This window comes from Dendrobates tinctorius, unplaced genomic scaffold, assembly GCF_039654945.1.
Source record: "Dendrobates tinctorius isolate UK_male_01 unplaced genomic scaffold, ASM3965494v1 ptg000143l, whole genome shotgun sequence".
NCBI classification, from domain to species: domain Eukaryota; kingdom Metazoa; phylum Chordata; class Amphibia; order Anura; family Dendrobatidae; genus Dendrobates; species Dendrobates tinctorius.
The window spans coordinates 31,241,764-31,267,415 of record NW_027361810.1 but is presented as its reverse complement, the minus strand read 5'-3'; the positions used below and the strand labels follow the sequence as shown (position 1 = coordinate 31,267,415).

At 46.0% G+C, this 25,652-nt stretch overlaps 1 protein-coding gene across 1 annotated transcript in view; it reads left to right on the top strand.

Moving 5' to 3' along the window:
- ITGB6 (integrin subunit beta 6) overlaps positions 1-25,142 on the top strand; it is an 83,397-nt gene extending 58,255 nt beyond the window's left edge. Inside the window, exons 14-15 of the mRNA XM_073545718.1 lie at positions 17,541-17,704; positions 20,956-25,142. Coding sequence (XP_073401819.1) covers positions 17,541-17,704; positions 20,956-21,036 — 245 coding nt within the window. The 3' untranslated portion in view covers positions 21,037-25,142. The remainder of the gene's footprint in view (positions 1-17,540; positions 17,705-20,955) is intronic.
- The last annotated feature ends 510 nt before the right edge of the window (positions 25,143-25,652 follow it).

Genomic DNA, 25,652 nt, shown 5'->3' with positions numbered 1-25,652 from the left:
TCCCGTCAGTGTGTAGGATGAACAGCTGCTAGAAATCCGCATAGGCTAACACCGGAGAATCCGAGAGCACAGCCTTAAGGTCTTGGAAGGCCTCTTCTTGAGGTTGTAGCCACTGGATTTTTCGTCCATTTTCCCCAGCGGGAGCCCCCTTTAGCAGGTCGTGCAGGGCTCGAGCTCGACATGCAAAATTCTTTACGAAACGACGGTAGTGTCCAGCCAACCCCAGGAAGGCCCGCACGTCTTTTATCGTCTTGGGGGTAGGCCATCCCTGAATGACAGCAACCTTTTCTCAGGACGGCCTTACGCCCTCTGCCGAGACGACATGGCCCAGATATTCAATCTGGGTGCCAAATAAATGGCATTTTTGGGGTTTTACCTTCAACCCATACTTTTGCAGCCTGCCGAGTACGTGCCCCAACCGCTTCAGGTGGTCCTCAAACGTGGCAGCATAGATGATAATGTCATCTAGGTATATCAACGTGGCCTCAAAATTGAGATCTCCCAGACACCGCTCCATCAACCACTGAAAGGCTGAAAGGTTCCTGGGGCGTTAGCCAGTCCGAATGGCATACGATTGAACTCAAATAGTCCCATAGGAAGTATGAATGCCATCTTAGCCCTGTCTTCTTCAGACATGGGCACCTGCCAGTACCCACAGGCCAGGTCCAAAGTTGAAAAATACGTCACCTTCCCCAAGGCGGACAAAGATTTTTCTATTCGGGGTAGTGGATACGAGTCTTTGATGGTGCAAGCATTCAGCTTTCGATAGTCCACGCAGAATCGTAAGGTGCCATCCTTTTTGCGGACCAACACAATGGGAGCCGCCCAGGGGCTTTGGCTTTCTCAAATAACTCTCTTTCGCAACATTTGGGCCAGCAAAGTTTTCACCTCTTGGTAGAGTTGTGGAGGTATTTGTCGATATCGTTCTCGGATGGGGGCCGCTCCTGCCGTGGGAATTCCATGGGTGATGGCGGTGGTACATCAAAAATCTTCCTCATGACTAGCAAATACTTTGTGGTACTGTCCGAGCAGTGTTTTTATCTGGGAAAGCTCGGCCCGCATTTGTTCCAATGTTTCGGCCCTTCTCCTGAGTCGAGATTTCAGTAGCCTGTAGAGTCTGGATAGTTACTTCCCAAGGGACCTCGGATTGCACTCTCAATTAAAGTAGACCGCAAGGGCCGGCAGCACTTCTTCCAAAGGCCTTACTAGCTTGGCCAGTTCGGTCCGAGCTTTCAGGACGATGTCTTGGTCTTCAAGGTTGACGCAGCGCATCAGGACGGTCCCTTTTTGCACTGTGGTCAGGGAGCGGGCCACCAGTATGCCAGAAGGCAAGCGCTCCGAGTAGCATGGCTGCACCTGCATCTCTACGCCCTCCAAGGGTATCGAGGCTCGAATTGGCAGGGCCATCACCGTCTGCCCAGGAGGCAGTACAAGCAGGGGAGCCGCTGGCGCGATGACTTTGCCCAGAGCCTCACCCTCCCGGCAGTCCTGATGTACTCGCGCTTCCCGCACCAACTGCTGGAATACCTGTCCTTGGGCTGTGCGGGAACCCCACTTCTTCAGGATCTTGTGCGTGGAATCATTGAGGAGCAGATTGCCGATCTCCCGTAGTATGTTCATGCCCAGAATGACTGGATGCTGCTTATCGGTTTCCCCTTGAGTAAGTACCACTCCTCTGCGACCAAGGGATTTACCGCACAGTGTCACCTGTATCCACACCACCCTGGCAACAGGTACCGGTAGTTGATTGGTGGCTACTAGTCTGACCATGGATCTCCACTGGAGTCTCGCTGCCTCGGGGAAATTTTGCCGGAAATACATTGCAGGCATAGTTGTCACTTGTGACCCCGTGTCCACTAGGCACCGGACGGCCCGGCCCTCTACTTCTGCCCATACCACCGGACATTTTACAACCAAATCTTCGGGACTTCCACCACCCCTAATCATGGTTTCTGGCTCCGAGCGGCGTCCCCCCAGCCCGGAGCCCTCTAGTTTAATGGCCGCCGAGGTGGGTATCTCCCACGCCACGGACACTCTCGGGCGAAGTGGCCTGGCTCCCCACACTCATAGCACCGGTTCTGCGCAGATCGACCGCCCTGGGTGGAGCGGGACCCCCAGGGATCGGGATTAAAACTAGGCCGACCAGTCCCAGACTCAGTCCTTCTCTTCACTTCGGCCAACTCGCCCTTGATGTTCTTCAATTATTGTTTCATCTCCTCCACCCATTGAGGCTCCTCAACTGTGTTCACGGAAGCCTACACACTCCGGACCTTTCCCACAGGGACCGCAATCCCCTGCTCTTGCTTTTGAGCGCGTGCTTGACTTCCCACCTCTGAAAAGTCTATACGGGGATTCATTCTGACCTGCTCCCGTAATGCCTGCTTTATTAACGGGTCCCGCAGTCCAGTCACCAACAGGTCGCATAAGGTAATGTCAATAGGTCCTACACCTACATCGTCCTTTCTTTCGACGGCCGTATGCAACTCTTAGAAAACATTGACTGAACAACCGGGTCCTTAACTCTCCCACATTGGTTGGGTCCCCATGGGTCTGTTCTAAAAGCTGTAAAATTTTATCAAAGGTGTTGCGGTGTCCCGGGGGCCTCAACATTACTGAATTCCGAGCCTCTCCGTCTAATGCCATAAGAGCTATTTCGGCTTCTAGGTCGGGAGTCATCGGGTGCATCCGAAAGAGCCCCCGCATCTGTTCTGTCCAACTCCATAGCATGGTATTAGAGCCGGAATACCTAGGCAGGTTGCTTAGCATAGCCCCCAACGAAATGCTGGAGCGGGGGCCCTCACCCATTGAGGCTTCTCAACTGTGTTCACGGAAGCCTACACACTCCGGACCTTTCCCACAGGGACCGCAATCCCCTGCTCTTGCTTTTGAGCGCGTGCTTGACTTCCCACCTCTGAAAAGTCTATACGGGGATTCATTCTGACCTGCTCCCGTAATGCCTGCTTTATTAACGGGTCCCGCAGTCCAGTCACCAACAGGTCGCATAAGGTAATGTCAATAGGTCCTACACCTACATCGTCCTTTCTTTCGACGGCCGTATGCAACTCTTAGAAAACATTGACTGAACAACCGGGTCCTTAACTCTCCCACATTGGTTGGGTCCCCATGGGTCTGTTCTAAAAGCTCTAAAACTTTATCAAAGGTGTTGCGGTGTCCCGGGGGCCTCAACATTACTGAATTCCGAGCCTCCCTGTCTAATGCCATAAGAGCTATTTCGGCTTCTAGGTCGGGAGTCATCGGGTGCATCTGAAAGAGCCCCCGCATCCGTTCTGTCCAACTCCATAGCATGGTATTAGAGCCGGAAAACCTAGGCAGGTTGCTTAGCATAGCCCCCAACGAAATGCTGGAGCGGGGGCCCTCACTATCTGTCGAGTTCACGGACCTGCCCTGGTCTGGGGCGTCGTTGTCTGCACTCGGAGACTGCATCCTGCTGACTACGCCAAATGTAGGTAACAGCAAGTACGCAGGATGCAGTGACGAGACGCAAGACTGGGTTGAACTTTGACTAAAGAAACTTTTATAAATTTGAGCCGCTAGGGCTATGCTAAGCAACCAAACCAAAACAATAACAGATATTGTCCTCGCAGGGACTATGCACAAACAAGCACTTTTAATGAGAACACGACTAATCCGGCAACAGCCAGTTGCTATAGTGCCGCGATATGGCCGACTACGGGTCCCTATTTTCTAAAGTGTCTCTTATCCGTCCTGACATCCCTCGGCGTCTCTGATGAGGCTGCGTTAGCGTCGCAGCCGCTGGGCCCAGCTGCTGAAGATCCGTCGTAGTCTTCGGGCGCCCCAGCGCCCAGGAGGAGTTGGGGCCCAACAGGCCCAGAAGGAGTCCTTTGATGAGGTGACCCCTTGTAGACACAGCGGGGTTCGGCTTGTGAGCGAGTTTAATGAGACTCCAGTCTCCAAGCAGGGTTGTGTCACAGTTCCCAGGAGTGGCGGTTGGCAGGCCACGTGCACGGCCTAGGCAAAGAGTTCCCTTGTAGGCGGGGAGTAGGCCCCAACTGCCGACTGCGGTGGGGTGACATCCACTGTGGCCGATGATGAAGAGGCCGCAGTCGCGGACTGAGGCGGGGCGGCAGCAGGCAGGTCGCAGCCGCGGGCTGGAGTGAAGTGGCAGCGGCTGCGAGGAGCAGCGGACCAGCCGCAACAGGCTGAAGCACAGAGGTAACAGCTGCGGACGACCGTGGGCAGGGAGCGACCCCGGATTGGAGAAAAGCGCAAGTCTCTGGTTGGTAGGTTCATCGCTTACTCTCCGCAGGCCACTGAAAGTCTCCCCTCTGCCACTGGTCTCTTCTCAGGTCACCGTCTGTCACTCTGGTTCTCCCAAAGTCCCGCAGTCTCTTGCTTCGTGTCTGCCGTTCAGCCAACTGACTCCCCTGCGCGCTCCCTGTCCCTTTTATACTCGCCCCTCCCCTTGCCGTCCTGTCACTTTCAGCAGCCCACTCTCCTCCTTCGTTCCCCGGGTACTGTTCCCTTAGGAACCTAGATGGCGGTCCCCTTGGTTCCGGCCCAGACACTCTGCGGGGGCCTTCCTCCGTACAACCTTATCACACCAGATCTGAGTATTCCGAATCTTTAATATGGCGGTATGTCCTTATCACACCACATCTGAGTATTACAGATTTGTAATACTGTATGGCGGCATGTCCTTATCACACCAGATCTGCGTTTTCCGGATCTGTAATATGGTGGTATGACCTTATCACACCAGATCTGAGTATTCCGGATCTGTAATATGGCGATATGACCTTATCACACCAGATCTGAGTATTACAGATCTGTAATATGGCGGTATGACCTTATCACACCAGATCTGAGTACTACAGATCTGTAATATGGTGGTATGTCCTTATCACACCAGATCTAAGTATTACGAATCTGTAATATGGTGGTATGACCTTATCACACCAGATTTGAGTACTATGGATCTGTAACATGGCGGTATGACCTTATCACACCAGATCTGAGTATTACAGTTCTGTTATATGGTGGTATGTCCTTATCACACCAGATCTGAGTATTACGAATTTGTAATATGGTGGTATGACCTTATCACACCAGATCTGAGTATTACAGATCTGTAATATGGTGGTATGTCCTTATCACACCAGATTTGAGTACTATGGATCTATGAATATGGTGGTATGACCTTATCACACCAGATTTTAGTATTGCGGATCTGTAGTATGGCGGTATGTCCTTATCACACCAGATCTGAGTAGTACGGATCTGTAATATGGCGGAATGACCTTATCACACCAGATCTGAGTACTACGGATCTGTAATATGGCGGTATGACCTTATCACACCAGATCTGAGTATTACGAATCTGTAATATGGTGGTATGTCCTTATCACACCAGATTTGAGTACTATGGATCTGTAATATGGTGGTATGACCTTATCACACCAGATTTGAGTACTATGGATCTGTAATATGGCGGTATGACCTTATCACACCAGATCTGAGTATTACGAATCTGTAATATGGCGGTATGACCTTATCACACCACATCTAAGAATTACAGATCTGTAATATGGCGGTATGTCCTTATCACAACAGATTTTAGTATTACGGATCTGTAATATGGCGGTGTGTCCTTATCACACCAGATCTGAGTACTACGGATCTGTAATATGGCGGTATGATCTTATCACACCAGATCTCAGTATTACAGATCAGTAATATGGCGGTATGACCTTATCACACCAGATCTGAGTATTCCGGATCTGTAATATGGCGGTATGACCTTATCACACCAGATCTGAGTATTACAGATCTGTAATATGGCGGTATGACCTTATCACACCAGATCTGAGTATTACGAATCTGTAATATGGTGGTATGTCCTTATCACACCAGATTTGAGTACTATGGATCTGTAATATGGTGGTATGTCCTTATCACTCCAGATTTTAGTACTACGGGTCTGTAATATGGAGGTATGGTCTTATCACACCACATCTAAGAATTACAGATCTGTAATATGGCGGTATGACCTTATCACACCAGATCTGAGTATTCCGGATCTGTAATATGGCGGTATGACCTTATCACACCAGATCTGAGTATTACAGATCTGTAATATGGCGGTATGACCTTATCACACCAGATCTGAGTATTACAGATCTGTAATATGGCGGTATGACCTTATCACACCAGATCTGAGTAAAACGGATCTGTAATATGACGGCATGACCTCATCACACCAGATCTGAGTATTACGAATCTGTAATATGGTGGTATGTCCTTATCACTCCAGATTTTAGTACTACGGGTCTGTAATATGGAGGTATGATCTTATCACACCACATCTAGAATTACAGATCTGTAATATGGCGGTATGACCTTATCACACCAGATCTGAGTATTCCGGATCTGTAATATGGCGGTATGACCTTATCACACCAGATCTGAGTATTACAGATCTGTAATATGGCGGTATGACCTTATCACACCAGATCTGAGTATTACGAATCTGTAATATGGTGGTATGTCCTTATCACACCAGATTTGAGTACTATGGATCTGTAATATGGTGGTATGTCCTTATCACTCCAGATTTTAGTACTACGGGTCTGTAATATGGAGGTATGGTCTTATCACACCACATCTAAGAATTACAGATCTGTAATATGGCGGTATGACCTTATCACACCAGATCTGAGTATTCCGGATCTGTAATATGGCGGTATGACCTTATCACACCAGATCTGAGTATTACAGATCTGTAATATGGCGGTATGACCTTATCACACCAGATCTGAGTATTACAGATCTGTAATATGGCGGTATGACCTTATCACACCAGATCTGAGTAAAACGGATCTGTAATATGACGGTATGACCTCATCACACCAGATCTGAGTATTCAGGATCTGTAATATGGTGGTATGTCCTTATCACACCAAATTTGAGTACTATGGATCTGTAATATGGTGGTATGTCCTTATCACACCAGATTTTAGTATTGTGGATCTGTAATATGGCGGTATGACCTTATCACACCAGATCTGAGTACTACGGATCTGTAATATGGCGGTATGACCTTATCACATCAGATCTGAGTATTACAGATCTGTAATATGGCGGTATTACCTTATCACACCAGATCGGAGTATTAGAGATCTTTAATATAGCGGTATGACCTTATCACACCAGATCTGAGTACTAAGGATCTGTAATATGGCGGTAATGGTAACCTACGCGGGCTTCTGACAGTGGCCGAGTTTGCACTCCCATTATGTGCCACTGTATGAAAAAATATTTTGCCATGCCCCATCAGGTTTGTAGAATGCTCATGTACGTATCTTCTACCCTGAAGCATATTTTATGGAAATGAGAAAGTTGTGAACAAAAACCAACCCCTTGTATCAGTGATAAAGAATATTAAACTTTTAGGGGTGGAATTCCAACTAATGGCTTATCCCGAGTGTAAAGTCCTGGAACACCCCTTTAAACATAATATCTGCCAAAGATAAATTGTCAATATGCACCTTGTGCACTATCATCTCTTCTTGATTGATTATTTAGCCGTTAAAGTAATGAAAGGCAGGAGCAATATCAGTTTGTGCACTATCCATGAACTGTGACATTATCCCTTTATTGTGACATTACAGTGTGTATCGTTCTTGTAATGTAATATCCTTTATATTAATCCTTTCCCATGACATCTCTGTATGGGTTATTCCTGTACTGTGACTCAAATGGGTTGTCCAAGCTTGGGGTTCAAGTCTGCAGTTACTCCATGTGACTGCAGACTTGCTAATCCTCATAGTGCGCACTGTGCGCTGTCAGGATTCTTCAGTGCCACCACCAGATGAATTTTATACATGCAGTCACGTGCTGACTAGACTTGCGTGGCCTCACTCAATACAAGTGTTTTGAGCAAGGTTGTATACGTCTAGTCAGAATGTGGCCGGAAGTGTGTATATTGCATACTTGTGGTCACATGATGACCTCCCAGTCCTGGCACAGGAGAATCCTGACAGCACAGACTGTGCGTTCTGTGAGAATTCATAAGTCTGCAATCACATACAGTAGAATGACTGTAGACTTTATGCCTGAGCATAGACAACCCCTTTAAGGTTGTACATTATTTCTGTAGTGTGACATCATGGTGTAAATTACTTGTGTACTATGCATCACTGTATACATTATTCCTGTACTCTTACATGACAGTGTGCATTACCCTGTACTATGACATCACAGTGTACATTATTCTTGTATTGTCACATCTGCATTTTTTTCCCATACTGTGCCATCACTGTGTGCATTATTTCTGCACTGTGCCATCATTGTGTGCATTATTTCTGTATGGTGACATCATTGTGTGCATCAGCTTATACTGTGCATACACTGGGTATTTACACTTTTGTGTATTTGCACATTCAGCAGCTTATTCATTCTGTAATGAGGAGTAATGACGGTATGAAAACACTTCAACACCTTTACCGGAAAAGGCGATTTTTTGCCTCCCCCCCCCCATTGTCACGCTCGCGCCTTGGCTGAATGGCGCGAGCCGGGGGGTTGTGGCCCCACTGTGCCACAAACCAGACTACCCTGGAAGGGGCGTAACTATGGCAGCTTCCTTGGTCTTCACTGGAGCTTCTGATGGTGAGGTCAGGCTTGTGCGGCAGGTAGCTGCCGGGTGCCACTCCAGGGTGGTGTCTGGCTGTGGCTGCTGATCCCACTCGGGAACAGGACACCTTGACAGAGGCTATAGACAGGCAGGCAGGTGGATACGACAGGCACGGCTGAGACACAGGGCAGGCGGGCACGGCTTGGAGACACAGGACAGGCGGGCACGGCTTGGAGACACAGGACAGGCGGGCACGGCTTGGAGACACCGGACAGATTGGCGTGGTATGAAAAGGAGCAGGTAGGGACCTGTTCACACAGCAGGTGTAGGCAGGAGGGAGTGGTGTATGCTGGAACAGGATCTGGACCTGTTCACACAGGAGGTACAGGTATGGATCTAGGCAGGAAGGAATGGAGTATGAAGGAACAGGTTTGGGCCTGTTCACACAGGAGGTGCGGAGCAGGCAGAGCCGCAAGAGTGCGGAGCAGGCAGAGCCGCAAGAGTGCGGAGCAGGCAGAGCCGCAAGAGTGCGGAGCAGGCAGAGCCGCAAGGGAGCCGTGCAGGCAGAGCCGCAAGGGAGCAGTGCAGGCAGAGCCGCAAGGGAGCCGTGCAGGCAGAGCCGCAAGGGAGCCGTGCAGGCAGAGCCGCAAGGGAGCCGTGCAGGCAGAGCCACAAGGGAGCCGTGCAGGCAGAGCCGCTAGGGAGCCGTGCAGGCAGAGCCGCTAGGGAGCCGTGCAGATGCACAGATAAAGAGGACACAAGGAAAGACACGGCAGGGAAGGAACCACAAACAAGGAGACAGACAGACAGAGGTAAGACTGAGGCACAGGGACAAAGACACAAGGACCAGGATATTCAGCCTCCTGGCAGGCAGACAGAGTATGGACAAGGTACAGGGAACAAGACTCAAGGGCCAGGATATTCAGCCTCCCGTCAGGCAGACAGGATACAAAGCAAGACTAGAGTAATCCTCCAAAGAAGGAGACAGACAGAACAGGGCCTGGCTTCCTCAGCAGCGGAATACTAACTGAGTATAGACATTGCTCAGGCAATGTTTCAGTGGGAGTGGCGAAACTAAATAGTCAAGGGCTCCAGGTGGTTGGTCAGGGACAGATTACCCAGGTGCACCCAGACTGCATAAGAACCAGAGAGTTCAGGCGCCGCCCCCCTATACACACAGTCAGGAAACATGGAGAGCAAGCAGGAAAACAAGAGGCATAGCACATGGAGCTCAGGGCTGGCAACAGACAGATTTCACAGCATGGTTTGAAGGAGAAAGTAAGTTGGTGCGCGGGGGATGGGAGGTCATGCCGTGATGCCAGCAGGGTTGTTACAGTACCCCCCCCCCTTTACGGCCCCTCTTCCTCAAGCCTGCCAGAATGACCTGAAGAAGGAGTATGGGACCACACACAGTCCAGGTTGACACGACATCCTTCACGTAGGGTGGAATATGTGTGCCATCAGGAATCCCAGAGTGCCAAGCTTCTTGGTGCCCGATGGAGTCAGCTTCCAACACCGAGGGTATAAGGACTTGGATCTCTTCCTTCAGAGTGGAAGAAAGCAGGGACCTGGAAGCCTCAGACTTGACCCCTACATCAGCCGGCCAGCTGGAAACCGAAGAGACCTTTACCGAGTCCAACTTCAGCCCGATATCCCAAGAAAATTGGACCTCCTCCTCCAGACAGGTAAAAAACAGAGATGCAAAGGCCACTGTTCTCACCTCTTCATTCACCTGCCACATGGAAGTTGGAGGCATACATACGGGGAGCCACCTCCGCCTGTTACCCGGAACAGACTGGACCACTTCTTTCAAGTAGGCGAACGAGTACTGCTTAATCCTGGGACCTTCACCCACAGACCATAGAGGAGCCAAGGGCATCCACTCAGGATCAATCTTCAGCCCATTATCCTGGGGAAGACTATCAAGTGTCAGGGATGTTCCTGAGGACTGGTCACTGGTATGGTCACCGGAGGTGTACGGAGAGGGCGCCACTGTTTTCTTTTCTTCAGTGACGTCAGTACACCATGGCTTGATAGCCGGCAGATCAGGTGGAGAAGGAGGCGATACAGAAGACTGACCTTGCAGTAATGGAACTAGACACCTCTGTTGGCTAGGCAGATCCAAATACAGCACCATGCTGGGTCTTTGGACCGGAAGGGGCAATAGAGTGCCCGGCTCAAAACGACCGGTGGGCAAGTTGGTCAGCAGGTGGAAGACAAATGTCTCTGTGTATAATGCTCCGATTAGGAGCTGTAGTTGACCCCTCAAGGCTGGACTGTTCATAAGTAGGGCTCGGCCATCACCAAACCCCCTGCATGGATTCTGGAGCGGTGGAGCAGGAACCATGCACAGACTTCGTCTGGCTTGTAGCTTGCATACATCTGCACGGCCGAAACTCCCACAAGGCACCGGAACAGTCACAGACTTTAGTAGCGAGGAGGTACTCTCACCAAGGGCAGTCTCTCCTACTGGCCCAAGGTTCTGGAGCTTTGGCTTCACAGGGATGAGACCATCAGGATGTTCCTTCTCAGGACTGGCCTCTGGCGACAACCTAGCCAGCCCCTTTTTCTTAGACCTCTTGGATCTTGCATGGGGGGCTGCTTTGGCAGGCTGAGGAACAGATGGGTCATGGATGGTCACAGACGGAGAAGATGAATTGGCCACAGGTCTCTTTTGTCCGATCCGTTTCTGGAAGCTAGGAGGGGAAGACTTTTCAGGAGACACTGTACCAGGCTTGTCAAAGGCTTTGCAGAAGGCCACCAGGAAGGCCGGTAAGCTCGAGGTGATGGGATCCCCTGCTTCCCAAAGGGGGTTGAGCCACTGCAACGCATCTCCTGTTAGGTAGGACATTAGTAATCCTACCTTTACCCGATCGCTGGCGAAGTAGGGAGCATGCCATTGAAAATAGCGTAGGCACTGCTCCATAAAGGCACGACACTGCTTGGGGTTCCCATCATATCTTGGCGGGTCCGAGGGAGGTTCAACTTTAGGTATGCCAGCCTCTAGTTGAGCAAACAGTCTATTGGAGACCACAATGGTGGGTGGAGCAGTGAAGGATTGGGCTTCAGACCGGGTAAATTTATTTGGTTGCCCATACTGGCAAAAAAGTTAATCTTGCTCCGAGGGCGAAAGGACATGGGACTCAGCGGGGACCATGGCCTGAGCAAACTGTCACGCTCACGCCTTGGCTGAATGGCGCGAGCCGGGGGGTTGTGTCCCCACTGTGCCACAAACCAGACTACCCTGGAAGGGGCGCAACTACGGCAGCTTCCTTGGTCTTCACTGGAGCCTCTGATGGTGAGGTCAGGCTTGTGCGGCAGGTAGCTGCCGGGTGCCACTCCAGGGTGGTGTCTGGCTGTGGCTGCTGATCCCACTCGGGAACAGGACACCTTGACAGAGGCTATAGACAGGCAGGCAGGTGGATACGACAGGCACGGCTGAGACACAGGGCAGGCGGGCACGGCTTGGAGACACAGGACAGGCGGGCACGGCTTGGAGACACAGGACAGGCGGGCACGGCTTGGAGACACAGGACAGGCGGGCACGGCTTGGAGACACCAGACAGGCGGGCACGGCTTGGAGACACCGGACAGATTGGCGTGGTATGAAAAGGAGCAGGTAGGGACCTGTTCACACAGCAGGTGTAGGCAGGAGGGAGTGGTGTATGCTGGAACAGGATCTGGACCTGTTCACACAGGAGGTACAGGTATGGATCTAGGCAGGAAGGAATGGAATATGAAGGAACAGGTTTGGGCCTGTTCACGCAGGAGGTGCAGGTATGGATCTAGGCAGGAAGGAATGGAGTATGAAGGAACAGGTTTGGGCCTGTTCACGCAGGAGGTGCGGAGCAGGCAGAGCCGCAGGAGGTGCGGAGCAGGCAGAGCCGCAGGAGGTGCGGAGCAGGCAGAGCCGCAGGAGGTGCGGAGCAGGCAGAGCCGCAGGAGGTGCGGAGCAGGCAGAGCGGCTAGGGAGCCGTGCAGGCAGAGCGGCTAGGGAGCCGTGCAGATGCACAGATAAAGAGGACACAAGGAAAGACACGGCAGGGAAGGAACCACAAACAAGGAGACAGACAGACAGAGGTAAGACTGAGTTCAGACAGAGGCACAGGGACAAAGACACAAGGACCAGGATATTCAGCCTCCTGGCAGGCAGACAGAGTATGGACAAGGTACAGGGAACAAGACTCAAGGGCCAGGATATTAAGCCTCCCGTCAGGCAGACAGGATACAAAGCAAGACTAGAGTAATCCTCCAAAGAAGGAGACAGACAGAACAGGGCCTGGCTTCCTCAGCAGCAGAATACTAACTGAGTATAGACATTGCTCAGGCAATGTTTCAGTGGGAGTGGCGAAACTAAATAGTTAAGGGCTCCAGGTGGTTGGTCAGGGACAGATTACCCAGGTGCACCCAGACTGCATAAGAACCAGAGAGTTCAGGCGCCGCCCCCCTATACACACAGTCAGGAAACATGGAGAGCAAGCAGGAAAACAAGAGGCATAGCACATGGAGCTCAGGGCTGGCAACAGACAGATTTCACAGCATGGTTTGAAGGAGAAAGTAAGTTGGTGCGCGGGGGATGGGAGGCCATGCCGTGATGCCAGCAGGGTTGTTACACCCATCTTTTCTAGTTTTTGTCAACATAAACATATGAGTGTTTATTTTTTTTCTGCAGGACATTTTTTTGTTATTTTTTTTAAATACACTGTGTATTTCTGTATGGTGACATCACTGTGTGCATTATTTCTGTAAAGAGACATCACAGTATGCATTATTTCTGTATGGTGACATCACTTTGTGCATTATTTCTGTACAGAGACATCACAGTGTGCATTATTTCTGTATGGTGACATCACTTTGTGCATTATTTCTGTACAGAGACGAGACATCGCAGTGTGCATTATTTCTGTATGGAGACATCAATGTGTGCATTACTCTGTGCAGTAACTGTACAGCGTGCTTTATTTCTGTACAGTGACATCACTGTGTGCATTATTTCTGTAAATTGACATCACTGTGTGTATTATTTCTGTATAGAGACATCACTTTGTGCATTATTTCTGTACGGAGACATCACTGTGTGCATTATTTCTGTACGGTGACATCACTGTGTGCGTTATTTCTGTACGGAAACATCACTGTGTGCATTATTTGTGTACAGTGACATCACTGTGTGCATTATTTCTCTATGGAGAAATCACTGTGTGCATTATTTCTGTACAGAGACATCACTGTGTGCATTATTTCTGTACAGAGACATCACTGTGTGCATTATTTCTGTACGGTGACATCACTGTGTGCATTACCCTGTGCTGTAACTTTACAGCGTGCATTAAGGAGACCAAAATAACAACAATTTTCAATTTTCTGAAGTTCCAGCTCTAGGTGCTCATAGTGCAGTAATACTCATTTCCAGGTTTTGGTATAGCAATGTAATGTATCAGCCTACAAAGTAGCCATCATACTCACTATAAAAATAGTCCTTTGTCAGTTTTAAGACTAACCAACATCTATAAAAGAGGCATCAAATGTTCTTTAAATCTATTTTAGTCATCTAATAATGTATCTAGTTGTCATCATTATCAGTAAGCTCACCCATGGTGTTAGCACAAGATATCACATATCAGTCCGCCCCTGTACATGTCCATACGTTACACCCATAGGAATAACAAAAATCCCAGATACATATTAAATGCCAGGGTGGTGACCAAAAGTGTGACCCACCCCTGACCAAATAGCACCAACTCCAATATACATGGGAGCAAAGAGGAGGACTAGGAGCAACAGGTGAAGTATGGTAACATGAAAAGTAAATTTCATTAATCATTATAACAAGGTAAAACAACACATAACACAGTGACAAGAGCACCAAGACAATGCAGAGAAATACGAGGTCACCCAACAAGAGCAAAAGTCCAAGTATAAATATATATATATATATATATATATATATATATCTCAAATAAGCAGTGTGAAAATAGTATTAGTAACCAGGCAAGCTAAGAAAAAAAGGTCCCAAAACCGGGGCATGCGAGAGCCAAAAACATGGCAAAAAGTGGATCAAAATTACAAAGCTTACTGGTAAATTAGATGGGTGACCAGAGACCGGATATGAGACCCGATGCGCGTTTCGCGTTTCGAAACGGCCGTCGTCCTCTAACCATGCACATTGCTCCCCTGCTGAAGATTTTATATATGAAATAAAGGTGGATTTTATAAACGGTGAGTGCCATCCTTATTTTTCTTTTGCTTGGATCCTTTTATTCTTAGCTTGCCTGGTTACTGATACTGTTTTCACACTGCTTATTTGATATATATATATATATATTTATACTTGGACTTTTACTCTAACTGGGTGACCTCGTATTTTTCTGCATTGTCTTGGTGCTCTTGTCACGGTGTTATGTGTTGTTTTACCTTGTTATAATGATTAATAAAATTTACTTTTGATTTTATCACACTTCGCCTGTTGCTCCTAGTCCTCCTCTTTGCTCCCTTACACCCATAGGGTGACATTCCCATTCGTATGATCAGATGATTCCATGATTCCCCCTGCCGCTCGCCGCTCCATCCATTAATACATTTCATGCTAATCGGGCAGCGAGCTGCAGCAGCAGCAGCATTTGTCTCGGGAAGCGCTTTGAAATGTATTTCTGTAAATCTCAGTCTTTCCCTGGCATTGTTTGACACCGAATCCCAGGAGAAATCATCAGTCTGTTCGTTTGTCAGCATTCCCCAGCTGTCTTCTAAAGCAAAGGTGTCATATGGCGCATTGATCAAATCCTACAGCTCCAAAATGAGACCCTTTGAGCTCAGGGAATGTTGTGCAACCGTTTCGCTACCTCCGTAGAATGAGGACAGCCGTCAAACACATCTTTTTCTCAACATTGCATTAAAATTCACTTTTTACATCCTACTTCTTATTGGAGCCTATGATGTGTTTCATCTAAATTGCTCTTGAAAAGCAAGTTGGATCCGAGATCCATCTACATGTCTTATCCTTTACGGGACTCTATCAGCACATATTTCCATAGAGAAGTAGCGATATGGGTACGTAGACTCTTGTCGTAAAATAGCAGTGATACCTTCTTTATAAAGATCCAATGCGGCAGTAATGAGAAATCTGGCTTAGAAGTAATATGCAAATCAGACTGGAACTGCACCAGGGGTGTGTCAGTGCCCTTGGAGGATTGTTTCTTCCAAGTGCATTGACACGCCCCCAGTGCACTTATGGCTTCCACACTACATTTCTCATGACTGGCACATCGGATCTTTACAAGAAAAGTATCCTTTTTATCGGGGGACAAGCAGCTCTTCAGCCATAACACTACTTAAATATACTGCTAAAAAAAAAAAAAAAGAACACTAAGAATACATTGTATTGTTTAGTGTTCCCTTTATTTTTTTTGAGCAGTATATATCAAAAATTGCTCACAAGTTCCCTTTAAAGTGCATTTCTTGTTTTGTCATTGGGTAATAATTAGCGCCTTTGTATAAGTGTACACCTATCTTAGAAAGTATAAATAAAAATATCATTTTGCAGTGATTAATGCCTTTTAATGGCTATCTGAAAAGATGCTCACTAATAACTCTCATGTTTTATTTTTTTTTTTGTTTTCCATCTGCTGGCTAATATGGTAAAAAGATATACGGTTCCTAAAACTAATTGAAACAATAATTGAATGAAATTTAGTCCAATTGTCCATCCGGTATTATATTTGTGACTTTTGTTATTCTCTAATTATGTTCATGTTTTTTTGGTTTGTCCCTTTAATGTATCACATATAAATTTAAGAAATTAGCTTGTGAATTGTGTCCTGTGCTCCATGCACAAAGGGAAGTTGTCACCAAATAACCATTTCTCTATTCATGTAGCTAGTGACTAGTGACATCTAGTGGTCATTTTCTGAATAACCCTACAACAACCAGCTCATATCAGTCCAGTGGCGGAAATATCGTTCGTACAACCTTAGCTGTCACACAGGGCCCCAAGAGCTAATGAGGCCCTTTTCCTGCTCCAAAGCAGGTGAAGTTGTGCATTATGATAAGCTATTGAACTGCAAAGCCTCCATATATTGTTGTTGCACAGGAAGGAACCCTCTGCATATGTCTGTGTCCGATACTGGATCAATCTATATCCATATGTCCTGTTAGGACATATAGATACCATAGATGGGACTCCTATAGCCAAAACTGATACACCCCAGGTAGAGGAAGAACCAGAGAGAGAGAGGCAAATACACACAAACTGTGTTTTTGCTTTCTAGTAAGTGTTTATCTCAATCCAATATGCAAATTACCTTTTCAAAGAGGAAGAGGACTTGAACTCTATAGCGCCACCTGTTGGAGGCAGCAATCATACAATTCACTATCGATCCTTTAACAGGTCTTGAAATGTGACTTAGGATAAAAGCCAAATCAGAATCTCAATTTGCAGACACGGTGTTTCGGGGTAATGTCCCTCATCATTGATAAATATGAGATCCGATTTGGCTAGATGAGAGGCTCTCAAGTGAGGTTTAAGGGGTAACGTCTCTCCTTGCAGAGAGTGACATACCGGCTCTGGCATGCCAATGCAATCCAGTATCTCAGTCCAGTAATGGATTCACATCTACACTGCTCAGTATTGCTGTATAGTATCTTCCATGCTGCTGCGGCTTCTTCACATGTGCAACGTAGAAATTGGAGAGGAGGAAACCCTCACGTCACGTCTGTGTGTGCTGTGTATGGGAGACATAATCACTGCTTGTCTCTACCCACTAGCTTGGAGAGAACTGAAAAATAGATACCCAACCTGCAATAGGGAAACTGGTGACAGTTGGAAAATGTAAATCATATATTGGCCATAAACAGTGTTATTGCCTGTGTACATAATGTGTTTTATAACGACAGGGCATTTTGATCATTTTAATTTTGTGCCTTTCTTTTTCAGATTGTCCATCCCCACCAAACATCCCCATGATCCTTGTGGGCGTCTCAATCGCTATTGCACTGATCGGTATCGTTTTGCTGTGTATATGGAAACTGTTCGTGTCGTATCATGATCGTAAAGAAGTTGCTAAATTTGAAGCAGAAAGGGCAAAGGCCAGTTGGCCGGTATGTATATATTATGTACTGGGCAGGGGTAAAGCAGAATACCAAGTACAATTTAATGCCCACAAATCAGCACAGAGGTCATAATTCAGCACAGAAAGAGACAGATTAAAGAGTTACAAACTCACTGTCAGAAGGAGCTCACTGATGGATTCTTAAGGCCCCGTTACACGCATCAATGTCCCAGTGATCCCACCATTGATCCGACGTGGATGGGATCCCTGGGCCATAGATAGCTGATCGCTGGTGAGCTGTCACATAGACAGCCCCTCCAGCGATCAGAACCAGCCTGCACGCTGGTTTCCAATATAAACAGCGGGTATCTAAGAGCCGCGCGGCTCTTAGATACCCGCTGTTTACCTTGGAAACCAGTGTCCAGCTGTAGGGGTGGCGGCGAGGGCGACAGGGCCCAGGCAAATTAGGTGGTGGTGCTGCTGATGTTGATAGGCGGGGAAGGTGTGCTGTGCTTAGGTGGTGCTGATCCAACAGGCTGGGGGGGTGACCCATCTCTTGACGCAGACACACTGGAGATTGAGACAGGAAAGCATATTCAACAGGTCCGTATTTTATTCACCAACTCCTTTAACAACCTCCACAGACCATGACAGGACTTTTGGGAATTGCTTCTCACACAGACCCGGGTACCTTTACTTGTTCTGTGTGTCACCGTCATGGTGTCCCCTGTGGTTCTCTTCTCTGTGGCTGCCCTAAGCACCTTCACCACAGCGCTTCACCACCGAGAGTACACTGTTGTCCTCACCCTCAGGGTGTCGCTGTGTGCTGCTACCGTCTATTGGGTCACCCCCTGTGACCGTCTTCACTGTCAGGCTCTCTGCTGCCTCTCTCCTAAAAGCAGACCCTCCCTTCTTGTTAGCTCCCCTGGCTGACTGAAGCTTCTAGAAGCTTACCTCAGTCTTTATACTCACAGCCAAGGTAGCCCCGCCCACTGTCACCTGACAGTCACCTCTGACCAATGAGAATGACCTCGACCTCTGGCAGTTACATAACCTCTCTCATGGCAGTTATATACCTACCCTTTACAAGCTCCCCACTGCCCTCTAATGGTCACTCTCAATATGGCACCCTCTTACTTGATCTGAGTGCCTCTGTAAGGTCAACCTCCCCACACAGCGTCGCTGATCGTTGCTCTCCCGCTGTCACACGCAGCGATGTGCGCTGGTCAGCGGGAGACCAACGGTCAAAAAATGGCCCAGGACATTCGAGCGCGATCAGCGATACCCGGCAGGGGGGCCGGTCGCTGATACATGTCACACACAGCGATATCGCTGGCAAGATCGCTGTGGCGTCACAAAATCAGCGATCTTGCTGTGTGTGACGGGGCCCTTAGATAACTCATTCTGCAGTCAGCAATAGATGATGCCACACAGAGACTATAAAAGGTAACAGCGTGAATATTTTAATGAAACCCGTTGGCAATAAAATATTTTTAGCCCAAAATTAATGCATTTAAAAGGGTTGTCCTGCTTCAATGATTTTCCTGGCATTGTGTTTCAAGCAGCAGACTGGTAAACTATGAAATTGCGTTCCATTAATTTTGTCCTCCTGATCAGGGCCCAGAGGTAATGTGGCTAGGCAAGGGCTTGCTGTCAATCATGTGATCGATTACGTCAAAAGTGCTGCCTTTTCAATGGGATGTCAAGTCAGACATTCCTCCCTTCTGGGTTGGTGTACCTTTTGGATTCTGAAGTTGGATTCGGGGGATGAGTTGCAAAGTACTAAGAAAAGTGACTACTACTAAGAATCAACCTCAGCTCTCCTGGACTGCCACTTTGAACATTTTAGATGGTCAAATGGATAAACAGGACAATCCCTTTAACCGAAAAAAAAATGTTCCCAAAAGTGTCCATATCGTTTAAAGCTAGGTTTTATACATCATGCAAAAAATCTCCAAAACTTCATTTTGAAAAATCATACATCACTGTACTAGATATCCCCATCTATATAAATGTAGTACGGACTTCAACTGAACAGAAACAAAAAAGGTGGAGAAAAGTCCACTACTAAAAGGTACAACTTTATTATAGTAATACAAAAAGACACACGTGAGAACAAGATCCATTAAAAACATCACATGAAAAATGTAAGACAATGACGACAGTGAGTGATCACTACCCAGATGTGATACCGACCAGGTGCTAACCCAAAAATGTATGAGGAAGCAAACCTGTGGGTTTGTGAAACGTACGTCGGGGTCCAACCGGTGCGCCCAAATGTTGCGTCACAATGGGTAAAGTTTACTCTGCTTCCTAAAATATGTACTTCTTCAGGGAATGTGTTTCATTTAGGGCTGCTGGAATATGCCAGACTAGCGCTTCCCTGTGATGTTGTTAGACCTTTTTTTAAGGGGGCATGATGCAATTACTTGTACCTGTATGCACTTGCTATTATTTGAGCCACTTGTTACTGCCCTTTCAGCAGGGGTTTTAACCCCCTGAGTCCCATAGTGGATTAAGGACTGAGCAGTTATTGATTAGCTCTTTTTGACTTTGCCCTTATGCTTCTACATACATTTTATAATAAAGTTGTACCTTTTAGTAGTGGAATTTTCTCCTCCTTTTTTGTTTTATACATCATGCATAGTTTCTTTAATCCAGACCTTAGAATTATTCCAGACACCAAATGTAGACCTCAAACAAAACCCTCTAATGTAGACTTCCCAGACTAAGCCACAAAATCAAGACCCTAGGCGAAAACCTATTTTTCAGATTCCAAACAAAACCCTATAATACAGATCCCATGTTGGACTTCAGAACCTAAAATTTAGAATTCAGACCCAAATTTAAATACTAAGGATATTAATCAGATGTAAGACCGGCCCCCAAAATTCTGACGTTTTAAACTATTCACATTCGACATTTGTTTCTTCTGATGATTTGGCGCTTATACCCATGACATCCTGAGCCGGGAGCAGAATGGGAAGTATACCTAATATTAGTTGTATCATTCAATGGTGTAGTTGCCAACTGTGGCAGGACTCCTCCTGGGCGGAAAGCAGCCAAAACCCAGCCCCAAAGTGGGCATTTCAGGTGCATTCATTGGAGGGATGGGTCGTTCCCAGGAGGGGAGTTGGAGCTTAAGTGTCACCAGAAATTTTGGAAACTATGCAATAAGTTATGGAACATTTAAATAAAATGCTTGCGAATGATTGTTCTTATCTTAGGGATAGTGTCATCTTTAGGTGAAAATCTTTATACTGTAATGTCTGTAATTTTTCTTTTTTTTTTCTTTTTTAGGAGGGAATGAACCCATTGTACAAAGGCTCTACTACTACCTTTAAAAATGTCACCTACAAACCAACAAATGGGATAATGTGACAATATCCACACCCCGGTCATCTCCGTGCACTTCAAAGCTCAAGATTGTATTTATGCTAGAGGGACTACTGATAACCATAGTGTTATACTGGCATTCTGAAAATCTCAAAGCTTAGGTTATAGCAGCTGCCTGCAGATGTCAGCTCCTGCTGCTTCTGAAGATGTGCCAGATAGAGACGGGAGAGCAGGAATCCCTCATGTCTGTGCGTAAAAGACGTCATAGCAGCTAGGCAGGATATGCTGAGAGTTGTAGTTCTGCAACAACTGGTTAGAAAAAAGAGCATAAATCTATGATATGTGGCGCCCTCTACAGGCGCTGACCCTTTAAGAAAAAAATTGTACAGACTTTTTACAGTCTGACTCTGATCCTAATGCTTTTTTTTTTGGCTTGGTTCAGATCTTGTGAGCAGATTTGCCAGACTTGAAGAATGATGCTGCCCCATAATCTATCCTTACCGGAACCGACCGCCATCAGCAATATGATCATGGAAACCATGATGGTGTCCTAATGGGCCGCAGTAAGAGTAAAGGGGCTTTATAGGATTACACTGCATTACTGGTCATATTGACCTATTCCGGTCCTGACTTCTTCACCATGCAGCCTAATTTTGGTCTAGAGTCTGGGTATGTAATATGTGGCATTGAAAAAAGTGGAACGAGATTACGAAAAATGTTGAATGTCTTTTTCCCAAAAAGCAACACATGATCACCTGACCTGCAATACCTGACTTGGCCTATTGCCAATAGTGGCGCTGTTTCTGGAAGATTGCAGTCAATTTTTTTGCAATCTCTCACAAACCCTTTATCGAACTGACTTTGACTTTCAGGTCGAAATTTAGCGTTTTATTCTGAGGCTTCTCTGTAGACCGAGGACTTTGTTGAATATATTAAGAGACCAATTCATCAAGCAGATTACGCTATTTTTCCCGCATAAAACTACTTCAAAGGTTGGAAAATGTTTGTATAAATCATACCTGCGCAATAATTTTGCCACATTTGGCATTTTTATGCCAGTCCTAGACACCTCTGCCCATTTCCATGTGTTTTCGATCATTTTTGGACCCAGTCATTATTGCATTTGCATCTGTTTTTTGTTGAGTTTTTGGTGTTTTGCGCATTTTTTTTTTATTTGCACCAAATAAATCTTTCTATTCGCACTTTTTTAATTTATTTTATATGCGGTTGCCTGTTTTTTGTGGGGTTTTTTTGTTCACCACTATGGGCAGGGTTTAGAGTTCCCAGATGTTTTAGACCGATTCACCATTTGTGACTTTTTAGGAAAATCTATCCCAAGTATACCTCAGTGCTCCCCATGGAATGCTTTTATGTACACCACAAATTTTTCAGCAGTTTTTAAAACATTTTTTTTCTCTTGCAAAACTTTTTTTACTCTAAAAAATCATCAAAATGGATGACAGGAAAAAAAAAAAAAAAGAACATTTGACTTTGCACAAGATTCATGAACCCCGTGCGCCATTTTGATGAATTTGGCACAAAAACAGTCAATGAATACCAATTGTCAGTATAAATAAAAAACGCAAATGATGAGTTGGGCCCTTTATGGTCACCACTCTGAATGAAACAAATGGGTGTAAAATAAAACATCTCTGTGCAGATGCGGCCTACAGATTTGTGTACAAAGCTCCTATACAATCCTATGTGTCTCCATGGTTACGGACTACAAACATAACCTATATGTAGTCAGATCAAGCTGTCACTCACTAAATGGGGAGTCAGAGGAGGATGAAGACCACATGACTACAGTTAGTGGTTGTAGTCTGTTACCATGGAGATAAAGATGTCTGCAGTGCTGAGGACACAAAATGATAGGACGGTTTTAATCAAAATTATGCGAAGTTTCCTCAATTTTTAGTTTACGTGAAACAAGACGAATTTGGATAGAAGAAATGTTAGTTTTAGGATTCTAAACCCCGTCTCCTTTTTCTAAGGACAATCTCTGTGAGTCAGTACAGAGAGCCTGGGCAAAAATAAGGGGCTCATGCTTCACGTACATGGTTGCCCATTTATTTGACTGGTTTTCCTTTGGTAGTCCTTGGCTACCAGAAAAGAGCCCAGTGAATCTCCTCCTACCGGCCGGCGTCTCCTGAGCCTCTTCTGGTTAGTAGGCCCCTCGCGACATCATCATTGAAGTATGACTTTGCTTTGGGTCTACTAATCAGAAGAAGTCAGTAAGTAGGAGGAGGTTTGGACTACCGGCATGGCCACTGAAACCAGGTTCCTGCTAAAAAAAAAAAATCTTGTAGTTTTTTCCGTTTCTCTGGTGATGGCTTTGGGTTATTTGAGACCGGATGGTTGCTATGGATACACTGCCTAACAACTACAGTCCTTTATTTCGGGTTGCTAGGCAGTTTGCGTCTAGCAACCAGTCTTTCTGGTGACATTAGCACTGAGACAATGATGGAGGAAAGGCGCAGAAGATTTGGGATACCCAGCTCGGATAGTTCTCTGTATACCAGTCAGACATTTGTAGACAGGAATCCAGGTGAAGACGCTGAGGATTCTTGCTGGTCAGTTATTTATGAATTTCCTAAAGTTATTTGTTTTTCTTTACAGTCTATAAAATAACTCAAAATGACAACATGATAATAAAAAAAAATGTGGGGTTGAGCAAGCTTAAAATAAAGGGGTCTCCAATTTTCAGTGCCACTTTTGCCCATAGGTTGTGTCTCATATGGCTGCTAATTCATCTGAAAGAAACATTTTAACACTAAACCTACTTTATACCATATAATACTATATATATATATATATATATATATATATATATATACAGAGAGAGACAGTGTAAAACATTTCCAAAATAGCTTAGGTTTATGAGAACTTGTTCCTTAAAGAGGTATTCCCATCTACAAAATAATAATAATAATATTAGCAAATACCTCCAATTAGAAATGTAGTATAGTTCTTCTGATTCGCTATGTCTCTTTCCTCATGTGCAGGGCATTGCAGTATGCTAGGTATCCATGGATACGACCACTCATTGTGACAGATAATTAGCTGTTAGTGGTCATATGCATGGATACCTAAGCTACTGCAATGCCCTACATATGGGGTAAGCAACATAGCAAATCAGAAGAACTATACTGCATTTCTAATTGGAGGTATTTGCTGATCTTATTATTAGACCTACTACATATTGAGATAGGATCTTGGAGATGAGAGTACCCCTTTAAGCTGTGCACCGCTCCTCTGCCTCACAGCTTCTTGCTTTCCGGGGGTGGTGTGCTCCTGACAGTTCGGACATGCAGCATGGCTGCACCGCTGGTCCAGAACTGTGCTTTCTCCCCTACAGCTTGTAGCGGTGTGCGCTCCCTGCCTAGGTAACCGACTACTCGGTAACTGCAGTGGTGGCTGGTAACCTAGCCGATGATCTGCACACAACAGAATAACAAATCCTTCCCTTGTTGATAACACAGAGGGTTTTTAATAAGAAGGAAACCGCAGAGTTCTTTTTTTGCAAGCATTTTGCAATTTTACCCATTTAATGAATGCAATATCACAGCCATGGATCACCTCCTTTTAATATTTTAGAATATGACTACTTCAGGGCCTAAGTTGGCGGTGCATGACAGAGAGCATCAATGGCGGGATCTAGGTGTCGTCAGCCTCCTAGGCCATGCAAGTGGCATAAAAATGTGTTACATTTTGGGGCTGCCCCCCCCCCCCCCATGTTTCATCAGCAAAAACTTTTTTTTTTCTAAAACCATAAATCCGTTGATACATTTTTTATACCCTCGTCATCATATCACAGTTGTTTCTAATACCAGCGACCCTTGTCGTATCTGCAAAATAATCAATCCTTGTAAAACATGGAGAGACAGATAAGACCGGATTGTATGGACGCTGGTTAGAGCGGAGCGCTGCGCCGGACGTCTCGCCGGACTGCTGTACAGCACTGACTACTGTGTTTCCGTTGTGTGATCAGTCGATCATTTACTGTAGATATGCTGCAGTTCATTTCTGTGATATTTTTTACATTTTTGACTGGAGGCAGGACCTCGGTTAAAGTCAGAAAATGCGAGTTTTGTAACACGTCTGTATTTTGTATGTTGATTAGTTTACATGAAATAAACGCTTCAAAAGAATTTTTATGTTTTGTGCTGTATTTTTTTTTTATTAAAAACAATTATAAATGCGGTAGAAAAACCATTAAAAAAATATGAAATTATTTTTAAAAAAAAGTTCATCGGCTCTGTTCACATGTCCATTAGCGTCCAGTGCATTCCTAGTTCAAATGGAAGCAGAGGGGCCCCATTGATCTATATCGGGTCCGTCTGCTTTCTGTTGTATGTTTAGAATGGGATAAAAAAAACTAAATAATACTGAATACTAGATAATAATAATACTAAATAATCTGTTTGATTTGTCTCTTCTAAATGGAAAACACAAACAGAAAACATTAAACCAATGTGAATAGTGCCTAACAAACTCAATATAAACCCTCCAAGACAATTTTGATACATGAGACCAAAAAAGGCCCGTCACTCCAAGATTAGTGTTGGAGGGGTGAACAGAAAGGGATACCAGTCCCGGTAATATATAGAAGAAAATCCGGCACTCCCTTTGCAGGAAAAAATATGAATTCTTTATTCACA